At 35.5% G+C, this 21,136-nt stretch overlaps 1 protein-coding gene across 3 annotated transcripts in view; it reads right to left on the bottom strand.

Moving 5' to 3' along the window:
* Positions 1-21,136, bottom strand: part of PRDM5 (PR/SET domain 5) — a 211,259-nt gene that overhangs the window by 62,238 nt on the left and 127,885 nt on the right. For 2 of the 3 annotated variants that reach the window (XM_003800056.2, XM_003800057.2), the window contains one exon: positions 4,495-4,580. The exons of the other annotated variant lie outside the window; for it this stretch is intronic. In XM_003800056.2, the coding sequence (XP_003800104.1) occupies positions 4,495-4,580 (86 nt within the window). The remainder of the gene's footprint in view (positions 1-4,494; positions 4,581-21,136) is intronic. 3 annotated transcript variants of the gene reach the window in all.

The following is a 21,136-nucleotide window of genomic DNA, read 5'->3' as shown; positions in this document are numbered from 1 at the left end:
CCAAGAAATGAACCTACTTAACGTCATTTGATCTTCGATAAGCCAATCAAGAATATTCAGTGGGGAAAAGAATCCCTATTTAACAAATGGTGCTGAGTGAACTGGCTGGCGACCTGTAGAAGACTGAAACTGGACCCACATCTTTCACTATTAACTAAGATAGACTCTCACTGGATAAAAGATTTAAACTTAAGACATGAAACTAAAAATACTAGAAGAAAGTGCAGGGAAAACACTTGAAGAAATCAGCCTGGGAGAATATTTTATGAGGAGGGGCCCCCAGGCAATTGAAGCAACACCAAAAATATATTACTGGGAGCTGATCAAACAAAAAAGCTTCTGCACAGCCAAACACAATACGTAAAGCAAGCAGACAGCCCTCTGAATGGGAGAAGATATTTGCAGGTTATGTCTCTGACTAAGGTTTAATACCCATCCACAGAGAACTCAAACGTATTAGCAAGAAAAGAACAAGTGATCCCATCTCAGTGTGGGCAAGGGACTTGAAGAGAAACTTTTCTGAAGAAGACAGGTGCACAGCCTACAGAAACATGAAAAAATGCTCATCATCCTTAATCATCAGAGAAATGCATATCAAAACTACTTTGAGATATCATCTAACTCTAGTAAGATTAGCCCACATCACAAAATCCCCAAACCATAGATGTTGGTGTGGATGTGAAGAAAAGGGAACACTTCTGCACTACTGGTGGGAATGCAAACTACTATGTTCCTTTGGAAAGATGTTTGGAGATCACCTAGGGATCTAAAAATAGACCTGCCATTTGATCCTTCAATTACTCTATTAGGTATATATGCAGAAGATCAAAAATCACTTTATAACAAAGATATTTGCACCAGAATGTTTATTACAGCCCAATTCACAATTGTTAAATCATGGAAGAAGCCCAAGTGCCCAACAACCCATGAATGGATTAATAAACTGTGGTATATGTACACCATGGAATATTATGCAGCCTTAAAAAAGATGGAGACTTTACCTCTTACCTCTTTTATGTTTACATGGATGGAGCTGGAGAATATTCTTCTTAGCAAAGTATCTCAAGAATGTAAGAAAAAGTATCCAATGTACTCAACCCTACTATGAAACCAACTTATAAGCACCTACACTTCCATATGAAAGCTATGACCCAACTACAGCCCAAGATGAAAGGGAAAGAGGAGGGGGAGGGGAGTGGAGAGGATGGGTGGTGGGAAGGTAATTGGTGGGACCACACCTATGGTGCATTTTACAAGGGTACAAGTTAAATCTACCAAGTGTAGAATATAAATGTCTTAAATGCGGTGAAGACTGTTAACAGAAATGTTAACTAGTTAGATCAAAGTATTTCAAATTGTATATAAAACTAGCACATTTTACCCTCATAATACCCCATAATTGCATTAATGTACACAGCTATAATTTAATTAAAAAAAAAGAAGAAGAAGAAGAAGAGGAAAGGGACCAAAGAAATATTTGGGAAAAAAATGGCCATGAATTTTGTGAAATTTAACTACAGATAACAGACTACAGAGCTACGGCAGAAGAACATGGTAACAGCAGCTCAGCACTAGAGGAGATATAGAATGTTATTTATATAGATACGTATGAAGAAAAACACCGCTAGATACCACATAGTCAACAAGTCGAAAATTGAAAATAAAGAGAATATACTGAAAGTAACTAATCAATCACCTTCACCATAATTCCTGGACTCTCCACAAAAGGTCTCTGAGTGTTTGGCCTGTTAGCAACATTTGGATTTTAGCAAAATTATCTCTCACACTTGGGACTCTTACTGGCCTCCACAGGTTAATACCCAGAGAGAAATGCCATTGTGTTCCTTCTCAAAGGCACCCTTGCAGTCACCCCAGAATGCATCTGTGGGGTGCAGGCAAGACACAACATTTTATGTAGTATCACCACAACTTCCTAAAGATATAAAGTCCTGAATGATATAGTTTTTGCTACTCTTTTGTAATGGAATTAAAAGATTTTGAAATAGGACCAAAAAAGGTCTAAGAATTAGGGCTAAATGCCTAATGTAATGTGAACACAAAATTGAAACTGAAATGTGTTACGGTCCAAATGTAATGGCATCTTTTTTGTTAACTGAGTCTCACAAAATACAAATAATAAAGGGAAAATATGACCTTGCAGAAGTTGCTCCTTTAGAATTCTCTTTTAAAAATCTCTTTTGATTCTCGATAATAATTTTATTGTACTAGCTGATAACTTCAATATGCTTTTGAAAAGTTGGACTAACAGGCAAAGAATATGTGTCCTTATTTAATGCTTAGCAAACAAGATTTCAAAACCAAAACTAGGTAAAATATAAAAAAATGCATGAGAAAGGAAAATTACAGTTTGAGGTCAAACCCAAAATATTTCTATTTATTTACCCTGTTCCTTTGATAGAGCTTTCCACTAACTGTGTGGGATTCCCACCTACAACCTGGGGTGCTTTCTGGTCTGTGCATTCTCTGGAGTTCCCTTCATCAAAGGCTCAAATTTGTCTTCTTTTTGTGCAGTTAATGCTTGAAGACTCTGACTAGGTACGATTCATTTGTGGCTGAACCCCTTGGAGACAGTGATGGGATCCTTGAGACTAAGTGCCAACATTTCAAAAGAATAAGTTTGGGGTCATGAGTACAATTTGTTTACTTTGGAGATTTACAAGAAAGATAAGAATCAGAGGAAGGAGGAAATATTTAACTGAATAAAAGGCAATAAAGTGCAGGAGGATCTTTGCTGCCAGTCTGTCTGGGTTCAAATCTCAACAAACTTGCTTGTTTGTGCCTTAGCTTCTCATTTTTCAAAACGGGCTAATAATAACTATTCTTAAGAATTGCTGTGAGGAGGCTTACGTGAATTATTAAATTTTAAGGCTTAACGAAGTACCTGGCACGTAATCCTTGTTTTTATTTTCACTTGTAGTTATCTTAACTATTTTTATTAGTCTCATTAAAAACATTATATTAAAACAAAGTAAAAAAACAACTTAGTTGAAATGGAAACATCACACTTTCCTGAGAAAAGCCTTGAGGTATCTTTTCCTTCAGTGATTTAAATAGCCTTTCCCAGGTGTAATTATACCTATCCTCAATGGTCAAGCCAAACAAAATAATATGCAAATGGTGGTTAACATTGCTGGTTTCTACTCGCAGGAACCAGGATTAAATATACATTATTCACACTTTTGTGATGACTGCTCATGTACAAAATAATCTCCTAAACTAATCTAAAATTAGCTTAAACCTTAAATATAGTATATTTAAATAAAACTATTGTTAAGAGTAATATTTAATCATTTATAGTTTCTTAAGTATTAACACTTTTATATTTAGGACATACTCTAATTCCTAATGTTCTTATTCATACAACATGCATATGATATTACAAATCAGAGTGAGAAAACTGCTCATGGACTTGCTTTAACGAGTGGCAAGGCTTCCTCTCCTTTCCGTGACAAGAACAAGAAATACATCTACTTTCTTAATGGGACCCCAGAGGAGCTCTTTTATGCAGTATAGAACTGAAGTGGAGGTCTAGAATACTGTTATACTGGGAAGGATATTAAGATTATGTGTTTTCTCTAAAGTTTTTATTTTATAGCTAAGGCAAAAAGTAAAATCCAGGAGAAGCTTGAATTAAAATTGCTCTAAAGGGAATTAAGCATGTCTCCTAAAATTTGAAAAAAAAATGTCATTTATATACATACCAAAAGCACATCTAAAAGACCAGACTGAAAAGGAACTAGGTGAAAGATAAAGCAGTGAAAAGATGCTCAGGGCAAACTTAAGAATAGCTATTTAAAACAACATACAATATTTCCACACAGAAAATTTCTATCAACTGTCTAATGTAACCTACAGAGTACAGTGAGCTACAAAATGTTGTCTTGATGGTGAGTGAGTTGCTCATGTTTTTTAAAAGTATGTGAGACAGATGCTTAACTCTGGGAAAGTCATATATAACAGAATGACAATAGTCCAAAAAGAGGTGCAGGTGGCAGCCTTGGAAAAAAGAAGGAAACACAGCCCTAGGTGTGCCCCGTACAGCTCTGAGCATACTTCCTGATTCTCCATCTCTCCCTATAATTTAAATTACGTGCAGTATCATTTTCGCAAATACACCTGTTCGCAAGCATTAATGGCCAGATGCTGACAGACCTGCCTCTACTCAAAAATGTTCCTATTACTGGACACTATCTGCAAGATATTTACACGTTAAATGTTAAATTCTATCTGACAATGTGTCACTTATTAACTCCTGAAAACTGACTCGCAGTTCAAAGAATGGGGGCCCCTTTGGGGTTTGAATTGTTTTTTTCCTTTTTCCATTGTTTTGCCTTGATCCTCAAATATCCATTATAAATATAAACGTGTAATTTCAGATGTATCGCCTTTATTTTCTCATATAAAACTAAATGTATTTCTTTCAAAATAAGTATGGTTTCTATGATCAATATTAATGAGACAATATAATCTTACCCTGGTGTGAGTACGAATGTGCATCTTCAGTCCATCATTTTTACTGAATCCTTTTTCACAGTAAGGGCATTGATAGGGACGCTCACCTACAAATAAAGGAAGCCTCCATGTCAGGAAAATGGAAAGTAGCAGAGTCAGCCCTGTGCCACCACTCCTCACACACTCAGATCCTGGCCATCACATACGCCTCGTGCTACTTCCAGAGGAGGCTCAGGCACAGCTGGGCAGATAACACCGTGGGCCCTGAGGGGGCCCGTGTATGAGACCTCCATCTCCTGTGGAGCCCAAGGAACTTCCACTGCTTAGAAATAAACAGCACCTGCCAGTAGGAGGCTTACCGCATATTCCTTTTAATACTTAGGCCTAAATCAAAACTCTTAATTTTAAGAATTTGTTAAAAATAGTTGATATGAATCAATTTGTTCTGTCACGATACTTCTCATTTCAGGGGTCTTTATTTAAATGGTTTACAGATAATGTTCTTTTTTTTTTTAAGTTTCATATAAATGAATCTGTCTAAGGGCTATGAGTTTCAAATTAATTTCTTAAAATTCATATATGTTAAACAGAACCACTGATAGTTAAACTAAATAATAATGGATCTATTGTTTGTAATACAATTGAGTACCCCTCACCTAGAGGTTATAATTTAGAAAACAGCCAGGATTCTTTTAAGGGGAGCAAACACATATTTATACTTCACATTAAAAAAAAATTTTTTTGTGAAATGACAAAAACATGAAAAATTTAATCTCCAAGAGGAATCCAAAGATACTTTCTTATCAAACCCTAATTATTTCTAGTGGATAGTAGTTCAAAAATCACTAATTCACTTATTCTTTCATTAGCAAGGTTCTTACATGGCAGAATGCTAGGTTCTAACCGAATTCAAAGACAAGTACAGTAAAATATTTGACTTTGCCAAATACAAAGCTTCTGTCTTTGCTTCCCTGAGCCAGGAATTTTGACTAGTAGCGTACGTTCCTCCTCTGCTCGCTCCTGTTCCGCTTCTCTGATCTTAATCAACCTGGACGCCACATGCACTATCCCAGGGAACTCCCCTACTGGATCAACAGTGAGCCCCTTGTTGGTGGACCCAGTGATCATTTTTTATCAAGGCCCTCCCTGACCTCTCCCCAGTTTCTGCTTCACAAAATGGACAGTCTTCCACTGTTACCCTGAACTTTGTGTTTCTAGCAGTAACACTATGAGGAAGTGACAGCACCCCCAGCAGAACAGCACTGTCCAGACGCTCCTTGAGGAGAAGCACCAGGGCTCTCCCATGGAATGAGCATTGTAAAATAGTGACAACCACCCAAAATAGAAAATAAGTAAACAAACAAACAAATAAAAATAATGGCAGCACTAATACATAGGAACAGGTCTCTTTAATGAACTATCTAAACTTGCTAACATCTGTGAGACAAAATTAACCTTTGCACTAGGTAAACTGACCTAGAATTCTTGACCTTAGTATAGTCATGACTGCAGGAAAGTATGGCTTTTCATAGTCAGTAGAATAGAGGTTTAGTAACATCTTGGCAAATATCTTACTTTAACACTAATTTGATAATATGTTCTTATATGAATTCTACATCTCTGCTCAGATCCAGGCTCCAGGTAACCGTATGTCCACGAGGTATCTGCATTTAGATATCTCACAAACAACTCAAATTCATCATGCATTATTCTGAACTCATGATATTATCCTCAGATCTTGTGTGTCTTATATATCCAGCTATGGTCAGTTATACACATTCATCTAGTTTCCAAATAAGAAATCTGGAGGCATCTAAGATATTACTTTTCATTTACTTCTTCTCAGAAGAAGAATGCCCCAGAGGAATGGAAGATATTACTTTTTATTTACTTCTTCTGACATCCAGACTGTAAGTCATATAGATTTCACTTTTCTGGTATTTCTAGAGATCCTCTCTTTGAGAATGGTGACAAAAATGAAAGTAATGGTAATATCGTAACAGCATCTGCAGCAACAGGAAAAGGGCAGAAGGAACTGTCATCTATTGAGTTGTCATTTAACTTTAACCCTGTGCACACAAAGGACAAGGACTAGAAGAAAACATACCACAATACTAATGCTAATGGTGGTTACTCTTGCATCACAGAACTCCAGGTAATTATTTTCTTCTTCATTAATTAGGAAAAAGCGATTTCTTTTTGGATTGTCAAAGTGAGTTTAATTTACCCCAGTAAGAGATAATAAAGAATGCTAAAATGTTTCCTTATTTATCTGTTAACAAAAATATATCAAGCAATAAATCAAATCTAGATTCTAAGTAAAGCTTCACAAAAACAGTAAAGCAGTTTATACTTATGTAAAATTATTTATAAATTTTCTAGCAAGCCTAAAATAATTTAATATTCACAGATATTCTCTGTTTCACATAGCTTCATGTGGGGTTTCGTTCTCCGAATACCCACAGAACAGCTAGCAAACAATAATCAAAGACTTACAGTCACCATGTAAATAGCTAACTATATATAAATTAAGCCTAATATAATATACCAACTTACTATTTTCTCTCATAATAGCTAAAATGGATTACATAAGGAAAGAGATACAAAGAATACTAAGAAATTTTAAAGAATGGAGTATAACAGAATCATTTCCAATTTTACCTAGTGTCATAAACATAATACAGGGATTTTTTTCTACGGGCATGAAAAGGCTAACTTCTTTTAACAGGATAGCTTTGTCTCCTTTTTTGGAACCTGATTATCCGGGGTTTGAATATCACTCATCCTCCTCCTAGCTGTAGTTCTGGGAAAGTCATTTAATTCACTGAACCTTTGGAAAATGGGATACATTATTACCTATCTTATAGATGTAATGACCATATATCCAGATTTGTATATAGTAGTGCCAGTTTATGCCTGTTATCCTGAAACAACTATTAATAGCTGATTATGTTCGTGTTGATCTGAATGGGCTAAGGAATGCCCAGACAGGTGGTAAAGCATTGTTTCTGGAAGAGATTAGCATCTGAGCTCATGGGTTTGAGACCAGCCTGAGTCAGAATAAGACCTCATCTCTAAAAATAGCTCAGTGTTCTGGCAGACACCTGTAGTCCTAGTTAGGTGGGAGAGTGAGGGAAGAGAATCTCTTTAGTCCAAGAGTTAGAGGGTGCTGTTTGCTGATGCCATGGCACTCTACCCAGGGCAACAAAGTGAGACTCTGTCTCATTAAAAACAGAGAGAGAGAGAGATTAGCATTTGAATCTATAGACTGAGTGAAAAAGATCCACCCTCACCAATGTAGGTGAGAATTACCCAATCCATGAGAGCCCTTCCAGAACAAAAAAGCAGAGAAATTATGCATTCTCTGTCTCTGTTTCTTTCTCTCCCTGTCTATCTCCTTGATTTGGGATAATATCCATCTTCTCCTGCCCTTAGGGATGGGAATTCTTGGTTCTCTGCCCTTAGGACTCTGGTACTTACACTAGCAAAGCTCCCCCCACCCCACTTGTTCTCAGGTCTTCAACCTCAGACTAAGAATTGTATCAATGGCTCTCCTGATTCTCAGAACTTACTACTCACACAGACATACACCTCTGGCTTTCCTGGGAACTCTAGCAGGAGGGATGTTATGAGGTGTCTCAGCCTTTATAATTGTGTGAGCCAATTCTCAATTAATCTCCTCTTTTACACACACACATACACACACGTCAGACAATTAAGTTCACAAACTCATCCTAGAAAAAGTGATACATACCTCACTGCTGAACATCACCATGATCACCTTCCAAGGACTCCCCTTGGCCAACTCAATTGTCTGACCTCGTATATCTCCTATCGGTTCTGTTTCTCTGGACAGCCCTGACAAATACGTACAATATTATCCCCCTTCACTTTCACAAGTCTCTCCATAGGAACAATATAACACTATCTGGTGACTTGTTATGAGCTTAACTGTACCCCACCACATAATTCATAGGCTTAAGTCCTAAGCCCCAATACTTCAAAAAATGGCCTTATTTGGAAATTGGGCTGCCGCAAATGTTACTGGGTAGCGTGGGCCCCCAATCAAATATGACTGATGTTCTTACAAAAGGTGACCTCGCGAAGATAGACACACAAAGGGGGAAAATATACTGAAAATATCCTGACACAACTGAGGTACTACTAGAAACCAGGAGAGGGGCCTGGAAAACAACTTCCCTAGTGCCTTCAGAGGGAGCACGGTCCTGCTGATCCTGCCATCTCACACTGCCAGCCTCCAAACCTCTGAGACAACAAATTTATACTGTTTGAGCCACTCAGTTAGTGGTATCTTATTACTCTACTCACAATGGTGGCAATTCTTATTAGCACTGATGTTTATCTGCTGCCTGTGAGCATTACAGAAACTGCTCGCAACAGAAATTCTACCTCTTGACAGATGTGTAGGATCTCTATTCCACCCCAATCCCACTCTGACATCCAGTGAACACTGGCCTGACACATTTGGGGAACTTAAATAAATTTAATTCTACTCAGTCATTCTAATATCCCAGAATATAAATCTAGTTTTAAAGTAAATAATCATTAAATAGTTTTGATAAATAATTTACTTGAATCACTATAGTGTGTGGTTTGTAAATCATCCCCATCCTATTCTCTATATATTAAATTGCTGCCCTATTGGCTGGAATATTTTTATGACAATCCTACCTCTCCTACACTCCAAGAATGAAATTATCCACTGTCCCACACAATCTGAAACTGAAGGTTACCTGTATGGTCAACCTCTTAATAACTGGCAATTGCAACAACAAAAATAAACAAATGGGACTTAATCAAACTGAAAAGCTTCTGTATGGCTAAGGAAACAACACCCAAAGCAAATAGACAACCTACATAATGAGAAAGGGTATTTGCATATTTTGAATCAGACAAAAGCTTGATAACCAAGATCTATAGAGAACTCAAATTAATCCACATGAAAAAAGCCAATAATCCCATACATCAATAGGCAAGAGATATAAATAGAACCTTCTCTAAATAAGAAAGATGAATGGCTAGCAAACATACATCCTTAATTATTAGAGAAATGCAAATCAAAACCACCCTGAGATATCATCTAACCCCAGTGAGAATGGTCCACATCACAAAATCTCAAAACTGCAGATGCTGGCGTGGATGTGGAGAGAAAGGAATACTTTTACACTGCTGATGGGACTACAAACTAATACAACCTTTTTTGGAAAAAAATATGAAGAACCTCAAAAAACTCAAGCTAGACCTCCATTTGATCCTCAATCCCATTACTGGGCATCTACCCAGAAGAAAAGAAATCCTTCTACCATAAAGACACTTGCACTACACTGTTTATTGCAGCTCAATTTATAATTGCCAAAATGTGGAAACAGCCTAAATATCCACCAACTCAGGAATGAATTAATAAGCTGTGGTATATGTACACCATGGAATACTATTTAGCCATTAAAAAAGGATGGAGACTTTATATCCTTTGTAGTAACCTGGATAGAAGTACAACACATTATTCTTAGTAAAGCATCACAAGAATGGAGAAGCAAGAACCCCAGGTACTCGATTCTCATATGAGGACAATTAATTAACTAGTACATGGTGGGTGGGCAAAGGGAAGAGCAGAGAGAGGGAAGGAAGAGGGTGGGGGAAAGGAATAGCAGGAAGAAGGAAGGAGGGAAGGGGTGGGAGAAGGGAAGAGCAGAGATAGGGAAGGAAGGAAGGGGGTGGGGTGAAGTCTCAGTGTGTGACACACATTTTGGGGGCGGGATACAATTATAAGAGGGAAATCACCTAAAAAATACAATCAATGTAACCTGATTCTTTGTACCCTTAACTAATCCCCAACAGTAAAAAAAGAAAAATTAAAGTAAAAATAAAAAATAATTAAAATTAAAAAGAAAATTATTAAGAGTACTTTTCTAATTTGCATACTAAAGGCAAGTGATTACTCTTTAGTTTTCTTCAGAAGACATGCATATAATATTTTCTTTCATTGTTTCAAATTACTGTCAGGAGTGTTTCTAGGAACTATTTTTGTCTACACATAAAATTATCCCCCTGAGAAAAACAACTAACCTTCAGTTTAAGTCAACTAGAATATAGATCTTTCTTTCTTACTCAAACACCATCAGTATATAGGCTTTGATGTACAGTATGATCCAAATAAGTACAATCTGTAATATCTCAGGTAAAGACACTGTTTTTTGCTTAGGCTAAATAAGTTAATTTAAAAATTAGCACTCAGAATATAACTAAAAACCAATCTCAATGGAAATAATAATTGTAGCTGAATGAACAGAGTCTACTAATAGATTCTACCATATAGTATATAAAGATATAGAAACAATAGTCTACGATTGGGTTCCACTGTACAGTTTAGAAAGTTTAACATGTATTAGCAATCTTAATTCTTGAAACAACATTATGTTCTATGTATTCATATCCCTATTTTACAAATGAGGAAAGTACGGCGCAGAAAGGATAAGTAATTTGCTCACAATGACACAGATACTGTATAGTGGAGTTAGAATTTAAATTCATTCTTAACTCTATGCTATCACAAAAGTTAAAAGACATGGCTAGTATTTTGCATAAATTGGATTAGAGTATCTAAAGTTAGTGACAAAAACTCTGCTTCTCACAAAAAGCTAACATTAACCAGATATTTCTGGCCGGTAGATTTAGGTATTCTTTTTATCAATACTGGTCAGGAAAAAGTAAAGTGCAGGTTAGGAATGTGTATGATGACTTAAAGCCAAGTCCCACGTGAATGCAAACACTGACATAATATTAAGCTGTGCCTTGAGAACAGGCACTCACCTTCAACATCTAGAAGGGAAATATAATACTGGCAAATCTCACACAGACTTAGCTCCCAATAGAGTTAATGAACATAGCACCATAAACAATATTGAAGGGTACATAGCAGAAAAATATTTTTAATTTAAGTAAAAGAAAACAGATGAGTTCTTTGCATCTGTTTCTTGCTTTAAATTATGTCCTAACATTGCATAACATTAAAATCCACTGTGTCTTCTTTGAACACATCAAGGAACAAACAGAAACACGGTTAATTACAAAAGGTTAATTTTAAGTTGATTTTAAAAGGTGCCACAAATTGAGTAATCCGTGAAATTAATTTATTCCTTCATTAAATAGGCATTTTTTGAGCACATACCATCTTTTAGTTACTGTCCTGGGCTTTGGGAATGCAGTTGCAAATAGATTCACAAAATCAGTGTCTCTTCAATTTTACTAGTGTAACGAGAACGGCAAGAAAAAGTTAAAGAAAAGAAGATAATTTCAGATACTAAAATATATGAAACTAGAAGATAATTTCAGATACTAATAAATAATATGAAACTAGAAAATAGGTTTTAGATCACTGGGCTAGGGAAGTGGGCAGGTGAAAGTCCTCAGGAAAAGCAAAATAAGTGATTGATGCCAATTTAACATTATTCAAGTATACTTTTTATAATTCTTCATCTTTTAGTTGAAGTACTTTAGATTACTAGGCTTTTAGTAAGTGTCTCCAAATTCTCACTGCTGGCACACCTGAGATAGAAATATCTGAAATGTGTGTGAGATGGTCAGAAAATAACTCCAGAAGATTGGAGGTAATGAAAGGGAACATCTGGATGCCACATGGAGCACCTCACCCAAGACAGCTTGGTCTCAAACAAGCTACCTTGAGTCTTTGACAAAGAAAATGAATTCTGATAACTACCCACCAGCAAATACAGCAAAAGACAATAGGAAAAAAATAAGATTCTAGTTTAACATATGCCGTTAGGATTAAGATTTATTGACATTAGCACTGTTTTATGCAATATAATTCTAATAAAAGGCATTAGGAAAACTCTAGCCTCATCAAAAGGCTAACATACTAATATTAAAGTGACATCTTAAGAAAATTTGTGAAGAGAGTTTAGGCCAACGTGAATTTTAATGATAAAAGAATCCATAAAGCCTAAATTACTGATTAGCCATCAATTACTACATAACCACCTCAATATCCAATATCTTGACACAAATTCTTTCCAAAAATCTATTTATATGACATTAAATTAATAACCAAAAATCTTACAAACCACTTTTGTGACATTCTTAACTTAGATCATGAATTAAACAAGGTTCAGAAATCAATTTTTTGTTCATGCTACTAATGGAATGACAGATTTAGTATTAACCACCATGATCTAGCTACCTTAAAGATTAAAAAGTGCACAAAATGGTTAAGATGACAAATTATGTATATTTTTAGCAAATCATACAGCCAATGTGTCCTATGCTTTGAAAGGTTTTATAAACTAACAGCAAAACTTAATAATTAATGTGTGTATATGCTAAATATAAAAGATTTTGACTAATATAAAAATAAATCATATTCAAAAAGGATTTTAATAATTTTAACCTTTATCATTTAGTATATTTCATAAAACCCATGTAGATTTCAGAGTATTCTCAGAATTCTTTGAAAAGATGAAAAGATAGATATGGAGAAAATGTATTTTAAAATGGAATAAAGTCAAACTCATTTATTTTCAATGAACCCATATTAAATAATGTTTATATAATAATGTCTAAAGAGTTGGTAACCCTTTTTTTGGTTTTATTTTATACTTTGAGTTATCTAACAAAAGCCAATTTAGGATATGATAACCCTTTCAAATAAAAAAGCAAACTACAGAAGTGCATATTTAGTGAAAACTGCTCTGAGATGGTTCTGCATGGTCAAAGTTTCAAATATATGTATTACATGAGAATTCTTTGGAAGAACTTTACATTTGTTTTCCACAGATGTCAAGGGACTGGCTTATTTTGCTTTTGTAGACTAAGGAAATTATTGCAAAACAGCAATCTGAATCATTCTACACAAACATTAACCCAAAAATTAGAATTGTGAAGGTATCATTTTATAATTCCATACTTCCCATCACTTCAACTTACAGAACTTTTAATAAATTAGAAGTATACCACAGAGAGAAGGGAAATGCTACAGGGACAAACAGGAGTGGCTTAAATTCATTCTTGGCCCCCTTTCTGTGAATTGGAATACTTTTTTTTTTTTCCTGTAGCAAAAAGAGCCATGAAACCCCACTGACCTCACTGAATCCCACCTTGTTACTTTGGGAATGCTCCCATTAATCAAACCCTTAGGAATCTCACTTGACTTAATGAAATTAAAACCAAGGACACCATCTTTGAAAGAAAAATTATAAAAACCTGAACTTGACATATACACCTTGAATATTTACAAAAATATTCTAATTTTAAAGCTTAAAGAGTTTACAATGGTGAGGAACTGGGCAATAAGACATAAAAATCAAGAAAGACCTTTACTTCTCAAAATAATTTTGCTATCAGAATCAAAACAAATGGGAGTCTTTTTTAATGAAAAGGTATCCTTGTCCTTAACGGATATACCCTTTCCTTAAGAAACAGTTGCACAATACCTCCTTCATTTCTGCAGAAAAAGAAAAACCAATAAGGTGGATTTCCTTGGGAAGAAGGAAGGGGAGGGACAGCCATGTGCTTTCAAACTTCCAATCTGAAATAAGAAAAAGTCTCACCAATGGAGGGTAAAACAATTAATTTTACTAATGTAAAAATAAAATAGAATATGAAATGCAGAACAAAAAAGGATAAAAGTTAATGAAAAGTTTTAAACAGCGATTACCTAGGAAGAGAAAGTAAAAGATTTCCTACTCCGGATGCTCTGGCTTTGGCCAACCAGGTGTATAAATGACCCCATTACGTGGATGTGTCTGGAGGGAGCAAGATGCCTTTATGCGGTCCTGGATGTGAGTGCTGGCAGAAGCAAAGGGACTGTTTCACAAACAGTGGAAAGATCTGAACAATCCAAACGCTGGCGAAGTTTTCAAAGTTCTGACCAAGAAACAAAACTCCTCTATTAAGTCTTCCACACCGCTATGAGGAAACACTGAAGAGAAGGGAGGCGTGTTCTTCATGACTGATCTGGCTTTATTGTTAGGGAGTCAGACTCTGGTGGGAAAATCATTCCTTCTTTCACTCAGCAGTTATTCATTTTTAGAAAATTCTACTAGAAGTTTTATTTAACCTAATATTTGTGAGTATAGTTGGTAGACTGTGGTCCTGGAGTGACAAAGCAGTTAAACATTAAATGTCTGCACATGGAGGAATTTCCTGTAAATAGTGCCAGCAAGGAAGAATCAAAAGGATATAACTTAGTATAGCAAGAAACCCATAAAAGTATTCCCTCTCCCGTAAAACCCAAACTGTACAACCTTCTCCAACCTCAAAGCACAGTGCAGAATTGCAGAGAAACAAGAGAGTTGTTCTTGAGAAGGAAAATGATAACAATAGTAGGAAAAACCACAGACTAGAAGGAGTCAATTATGCTTTAGTTTTCCTAAACAAAAGAAAAATGTTGGCAGTCCAAATTTAACAAAGATATGTTATTGATAATACTATCTAATCATTTACCAACAGCTAAAGGTGTAGAAATACAACTGTTGCCTGGGCTAATTTCATTTTAGAAGATTCCAGTGTATCCCAACAAAAAAGAAAGAAATGATAAATATACAAGTTAAATACGAGTTAAGCCGGGTGCAGTGGCTCACAGCTGTAATCCTAGGACGTCAGGATGCTGAGGCAGCAAGACTGCTTGAGCCTAGGAGTTTGAGGTTGCGGTGAGCTAAGATGACACCACTGTACTCTGGCTGAGAGGATAGGGCAAGACCCTGTCTCAAAATTTTTTTAAATAAAAAAAATACAACATATATAAACAACAATATATTTTACATATTCCATCTTATTAGTCTCTGTGACTACATTGGTAATCGTTCATAACATTCGTCCCTAGACAAATGTTACACCCTCACTCTTCACTACATGTCCCTTATTCCAACCTATGAGAAATCTTGACATAGCACTATCATTTTAACATTAACAAATCAAGACCTTTGGTTTAAAAAAAAAAAGAAAATATAATCATGCTACTAAGGTAAACTAAAATGAATATCTTGCTCTTAAGTTGTTATGTATGCTTGTCACTAACCCAAAATCATCTGCGTAGGAGCTGAGTACAGAAAATAGAAAGAAAAAAAAAAAAAGGAACAGCAATACTTTCCATTTATATGGTTGGTGATCAGAAATTACTAGAAATGTCAAAACAACACTGTGAAAACTAAAACCATACAGTTCAAGACTCTGCCTTTGAATAAGAAAATTCTAATTAAATGTTTCTTGGGTAAAACATGAAGTTTTTGAAGTATGATGCTGAGGAAGTCATTTATTTTTATTTAGTTTCTTCAATCTGTGATTCTGTTAACTATGAGATTATCTGCAGGTAAGAGAACATTTGATTTGCCTACTTTTAATAATGAAACACTTATAAAATAAATATAACAAAGTAAATTCCCTCTCAATATATATGGGAATCATATAATTCTTTTTATTTTATTATTACTATTATTATTATTTGCATTTTTTGGCCAGGGCTGGGTTTGAACCCACCACCTCCGGCATATGGGGCCGGTGCCCCACCCTCAGGCGCTGCCCAGGAGTCATATAATTCTTATAAATATTTGAAAAACATGTTAAGGTTTTCATGTCTTTATGATTAATTTGTTAATTATCTATTTGTGTTTATTAATAATCATTATTGTCCTATGACTACTTATAATTTTTTATAGCTACCATTTTTACAATGTTGAACAAACATTCTAAAAAGAATGAATTAATGCCTTTAGAAAAAGTATTAGAAAAGAATAAAATTAAAAAGTGGCTAAAATCCAATTAGAAGCAAATCACAATGTACTGATTCTTTATTTCTAAGTTGATCACAGGTATTTATCCAAAAAATTAAACATATACTAAGACAGTGATTTATCACTACGTTCAAACATTAATGTGCAAGCAAGCCTGGAACAGAAGGGCCAAAACAGCCGGTATCTATTAACACGGAAAGTTGGTTGGAACTGTAGGCAAGTAATTAACCTTCTGGCCCACAGCTTTAAAAACCCAAAAGCAGCTCCTAGAATTTCTTTCATAATTTATGAACAACTGATGGAATTCATGTCACAGTCCATGGATTCCCTTGCTGAATTAACCCTAGCTCTCACTGACCCTAAGAAGCTATAAACCAACAGGAGAATGTGCTCTACTATTTCAGCTGACCCACAGAGTGCCATCTCTGTCATTCTAGCGTAGGAAACCAGATGATAAATTACAGAGCTGCCCGCCAGGCACAGTCTTAAACATTCCCCTCCAATGACGATGACAGCAACACAGCGTACACGCCCCTTCACTCACCCCAAACCAGCCCTGTCTGACAGCAAACCCTCATCTATGTAGTACATTGTACAGATGATCTGTATTCTGTGCTAAAATGTATAGGAAGATGAGCATAGTGAACATGAAGAGTAGAGGGTCAGACAGTGTAAACAGGGGAGTATGAATACTTGCGATTAAACACGGGTAGAAAGAAATACTAAAACAAAACACAGCAGCAACTTCAGCAGCAACAGCTCACATTGTCATGCTTGCACTGTGAAGGAACTGTACAATGTTTTTTAAATATATTTTCATTTGTTCCTGAAAACAATCCTATGCAATTATAACTATTATTATCCTTCATTTTCAGATGAGGAAACTAAGTTTTGAAGAAAATAGCAACTTATCATTAAAGCTCACTCAGGGAAGAAATAAATAAAATGGAGTCTGAAGCCTATACTCTGATTCCAGAATCCACAGTTTAGATATAAGCACTAGTAAATAATTTAGTATTTAATAACTAGTATCAAAGAATAAATAGTTGATTTTGCAGTGGGAAAGTTTCTCCCTACCTAAAGTCTTCAGTTAGACCCTGGGTAATAAACAACAGACCCCTAAGTCTCCAAGTCAAGATTATTATCTTTAACTGGTTGATATATCAACAAGATAATATGTCAAACGTTATCAAAGGAATGTTCGTAATTCTATGGTAAGTTCAAGGGTAACACTAAGGGTTAGAGGGTATTTTTCTTAAAAAATAAGAAATAAAAATATCAGCAACGTGATATATTAGAAAGAGTTTATGAACCACATACAAGTTGTATGACCTCAGGCAAATCATTACATTTTGCTGGGCATTAATTCACATAAGAGGCTTTAACTAGATAATTTCTAAATTCCTTTCTATTCTAAAAATCAGGAGTAGTGTTTTTGAAATCTAAAAAAGAGGATATCTTATACACTCTTCTCACATACTTATTCTAATCACCAAATTATGCTGAACGAATGAACTTTGTAAGATAAATAGAAGGTTTACAAAAAATAACGTTTTCAAAGTTAATGGAAAAACTAAAGTTTTGTCAGACTTCACACTAGAATTGCAGAATAGTGGCAATGGAAATAGGGGGTGGAGAGAGAGGGCAGAGCGTAGGCAGAATGTGAAGCCAGCGTATAACTAGCTGGTTATTAAGGTAGTAAAGGATAGGTCAATCATAACATAAAGGCATTGGAGGATTTAAAAAAAATTAAATACTATAAACAAAAAGCAAAAACAGCTATCAATACTAAAACTCCTAGAACTTTAAAAGGCAAGTAATTATCCAATAGCTAATCTATCACTGTTTTGTAGAATGATCATTAGACATGAGATAATTAAAAAAAATACCTGTACTAATAAAATTAATATGTATGAAAGAAACTGCCTTTCATGCTACACTAAACAATACTATCACTGTACTGGGTAGGAAATGTTCAAAGATACCAACCAGTAAACTGAAAGGAAGAAACATAAACTGGTATCATATTTCTTTATAAAAATGAGTGTTATTCAGTGTCATAAAAAAAACTGACTTCCTAAATTATTGATAGTTTGAATATTACTAAAATATAAAATTGATTCTTTTAACATACTAAGTAAAAATTAAAAGACTATTAACTCCATAAAAATCTCATCACATTTCAGTATATTCAAAGTATAGTCATTCTAGTTCCAATAACAGAGACTCACCCTTGACTAACAAAACGGATAGGGCCCTTGTCAGGATCAATTTCCTCTACCTTTTCCTAATGAGAAATTTTAAAAGTAGGCAACTCCAAGCTGGAATCCATCACAGTTGATCTGGTACTGGTTGGCCAGATACTGCCCCTTATTCCCTCACTTAAACACTGTGAAGTTATGGGCACTGGTGTCCTAGATCTTGAATTATGTTATTAAGGATAATTTGTTATACAATTTGCTTTCCCACCAAGTACATGATGAAGCAACAGGGTGAAGAATGGAAAGGAAAACAAATGTGGGTGGGCCCAGCGCACAGATTAGGAAGTTTAGCATTTTCTTTTTTAGTGTTAGCATTTCCCAAAGAGAATTCCACAGATCGTTCTGGTTATTGTATGAAAAACTGATTTTATTGTCAATTAAATTTGGATTCAAATTTGGGAATGCTCACTCTGAAGCCAGCATCTTTTTCACTATCTCACAGGTACTGCAATCAATTTGTAGGTTCTTTTATTTACTCAACAAGCACTCATAAGTTCTATGCCACCTAGGGTGTTGAATGGTAAAAAAAAGTTAAGGTATCTGCTATAGGCATAACTCCAAGGAAACCAAGATCCGACAGACTACTGAAGGTGACTACGGCAGAGGTCAGTCGGGAGGGTGCTGTGTTGAGGGAAGCACAGGAGCATGGAGCATGCCTATCTAACGGGGGGCAGAATCAGGGACAGGTCAGGGAACAGGTCATAGAGAAAGTAGCACTTAATTGGAGACGGGAGGAAAGTGAAAGTGAGCCGGGCTGGGATGTAAAGGTGAGGGGGAATCTCCTGTGAAACGCAGGGGAGGCACTGTGGGCAAGGCAAGGAGAAGCCAATGCAAGGTTTAGGTAGGATCATAGAACGGGCGAGCCTCCTCAATTCGAGCCTCCTCAGTTTACACAGTCTCTTACAAAAGACAAATGCCTTCCATGCATGCTGCTTATGCTTTCCAATACATTTCAAAGAAAATGTCTGAAAAATACAGAAAATGGTAAGTTTCACAAAATTCTTCCTTCAAGGAGATGAACCTTGCATGCTTGAAAGAATTAAACATGAAGTAATGACATTTGGCTTCTTTGAAGATTATGAGTTTTCTCTAAGCAGTACAACTGTAAGAAAACAAAAACAAAACAACAAAAAGTCGTTTATATTGAAGGATTCTAAGTCTTCTGATGAAGCAGTTAGGCTCTGGGGCAGATGTGAGCAGGACCGAAGCTAGAAAAGTGCATGTTCAGGAAGAGTTCTCTGCTACACTCAGGTGGCTTCTGCTTCCACTCTGTTGTTTTCATTCAAATAAAACACCCCCCCCCATTTATTTTTAATTGTGAAAATTTCAAACCTGATGAAATACTGGAAGAACAGAACAATGAACACTATACACCCGCTTTGGTTTAATGCTTGTGAACCTTTCCCGTACTTGCTTTCTCAGCCTCATTTCTCTCTTCCAACATACATTTTTACACGGACTTCATTTTCTTGGCCCACTTGAAGTAAGATTCACAGACATTTCACACCTAAGGACTTTAGTATGAATATTCTAGTAATATATAACAACGGCTACCTGCATAATCATGATATAAGATTGATATACTTTAAATATTTTTACTATATAAGAAAAATTATTATGAAAATTAGCAAACAAAAAATTAAAACTACAAGCTACCCAAGTTTACAACACAAAGAAATAATCCTAGGATATTCTAACCAAGAAATGATTAAGTATATAATCTTCTAGACTTTAATAAGCAAATGTTTTATACTCTTATAAAAATATATTACTCCATTTTTGTAATTTATCGTTCTCATTTCTTTTCCTCTTAATTAATATACATCTATAATATCATTTTTATTGTCTGCACAATATTCCAATTTCTAGAAATACTATAACTTAACCAATACCTTCAGTATTAGATGTATACGCTCTTTACCAATTTTTTGCTATTGTAAAACAGTTCTTCTAAGAACAGAATGTTCTTTTTATAAAACAAACTTCAAGCCTATACTCTCTTTTAGACTTAAAAATCAAATACTTTGTATTTATGCCTAATAAGGTGGTGTGAATTTTAAAAGCTTAGGCCAACTTTTAATATGACAACTAAAGGCAAACTAAATTTATAAGAAGCATTGTGGAAGACACTACAATTTAATTCCAAAAAAGGTTATTAGCGGTTCAGAATATTGAAAATATTCAATATTATTGAAAAGAAGGCTTAGTTCATCAGAAACATAGCTTAGCCATCTAAAATTCATTTTCCCCAAATTAATGTATTTTAAACATCCCATAATTATGTCAGACACTATGATATTAATTCCTTATCAACCATCAATCAAGATTACATTTATAAAACAAAGTTAAAGTGGGCATGGTGGCTCATGCCTCCTAGCACTCTGGGAGGCTGAGGCTGGTGGATTGCCTGAGCTCACGGGTTTGAGACCAGCCTGAGCCAGAGCAAGACCCCCATCTCTAAAAACAGCTGGGCATTGTGGCAGATGCCTGTAGTCCCAGCTGCATGGGAGGCTGAGGCAAGAGAAGCGCTTAAGCCCATGAGTTTGAGGTTGCTGTGAGCTGTGACACCATGGCACTCTACTGCAGGCAACAAAGTGAAACTCTCTCATGTTTGACAATTTAAGATCTTGATAAAGT

This window comes from Otolemur garnettii, unplaced genomic scaffold, assembly GCF_000181295.1.
Source record: "Otolemur garnettii isolate 467f Iridium unplaced genomic scaffold, OtoGar3 scaffold00164, whole genome shotgun sequence".
Lineage (NCBI taxonomy): Eukaryota > Metazoa > Chordata > Mammalia > Primates > Galagidae > Otolemur > Otolemur garnettii.
Note: the sequence above shows the minus strand (reverse complement) of the source record. Positions and strands in the feature narration are given on the sequence as shown.